The 878-nt window shown below is 45.8% G+C and overlaps 1 protein-coding gene across 3 annotated transcripts in view; it reads right to left on the reverse strand.

Annotated features, from left to right (window-relative positions):
* ELAVL4 (ELAV like neuron-specific RNA binding protein 4) overlaps window positions 1-878 on the reverse strand; it is a 75,461-nt gene that overhangs the window by 71,707 nt on the left and 2,876 nt on the right. Inside the window, exon 1 of one of the 3 annotated variants that reach the window (XM_014939383.1) lies at window positions 464-699. The exons of the other annotated variants lie outside the window; for them this stretch is intronic. Within the exon in view, the coding sequence (XP_014794869.1) occupies window positions 464-472 (9 nt within the window). The 5' untranslated portion in view covers window positions 473-699. Of the gene's footprint in view, window positions 1-463; window positions 700-878 lie in introns of those variants that run through there. 3 annotated transcript variants of the gene reach the window in all.

Below are 878 nucleotides of genomic sequence, written 5' to 3' on the forward strand. Positions count from 1 at the left end.
CCTCCCCTCAGGATTTTGCTCTGCATTTGTCCCTCCAAAATGTCAATGTGGAAATTAACTCCCCCCCCGTCCACCACTTAGAGAAAAAAAAAAAGCCTCATCTTCCTTTTGCATTTCAGTTAGCCACATACCAGCCCTGCATTAGAAATGAGCTATTTTTCTTTATTCTGAGCGAAATCGCAATTACCTTAAAATGACAAAGTACATCCTTTATTAAAGGATACGCACACATTAAATATGAAAGAGAGAGCAGAGAGAGGGGGAGAGGGAGAGAGAGAGAAAGGGAAAGGTGGGGGGGGAACAGGGAGAGATCATGTACAAACAAATCAGTAGCAGAAAACTAAATTCATGTGAAAACACAGACTGAGAATGATGCAGATTTGGGGAAAATCTGTATGTTAGCTTCTATATCTACCTCTATAGAAACCCGCTACGATCAGATTTTAAATCTACTAATACCTACCATAACCATTCTTAATGGCAAATATTGGGTCTTGAAAGGCTTCAACTCTTCTACAGATTTTGCTAAAGGTTTCAGGGAATTATTTTTATTATTATATTATTATTATTTTCTCTTTTTTTTTTCTCTCTCTCTCTTAAAGATCCACAAAGCACACTGCCAGACGTTTTGCGCAGCGAGAATAATTAATAAATAATAGAACGGTTGGGTAATTATTATTATTATTATTATTTTGGCTCCTGTCTTTTTTTGCGCAGGCTGGGGTGCGGCGGTGGCGGCGGCGCGCGGTGGGGCCCCGGCGGCGGAGCGAGCGAGCGAGCGAACGGGCGGGCGGGCGGAGCGGAACGGAGCGTGCGGGCGGGCGGGCGTGCGGAGGGGCGCGGAGCAGCGCGGAGCGGCGCGCGGCCCTGCTGGCACT

The sequence above is a fragment of the Calidris pugnax genome, unplaced genomic scaffold (genome assembly GCF_001431845.1).
Source record: "Calidris pugnax isolate Ruff unplaced genomic scaffold, ASM143184v1 scaffold18, whole genome shotgun sequence".
In the NCBI taxonomy this organism is placed as follows: domain Eukaryota; kingdom Metazoa; phylum Chordata; class Aves; order Charadriiformes; family Scolopacidae; genus Calidris; species Calidris pugnax.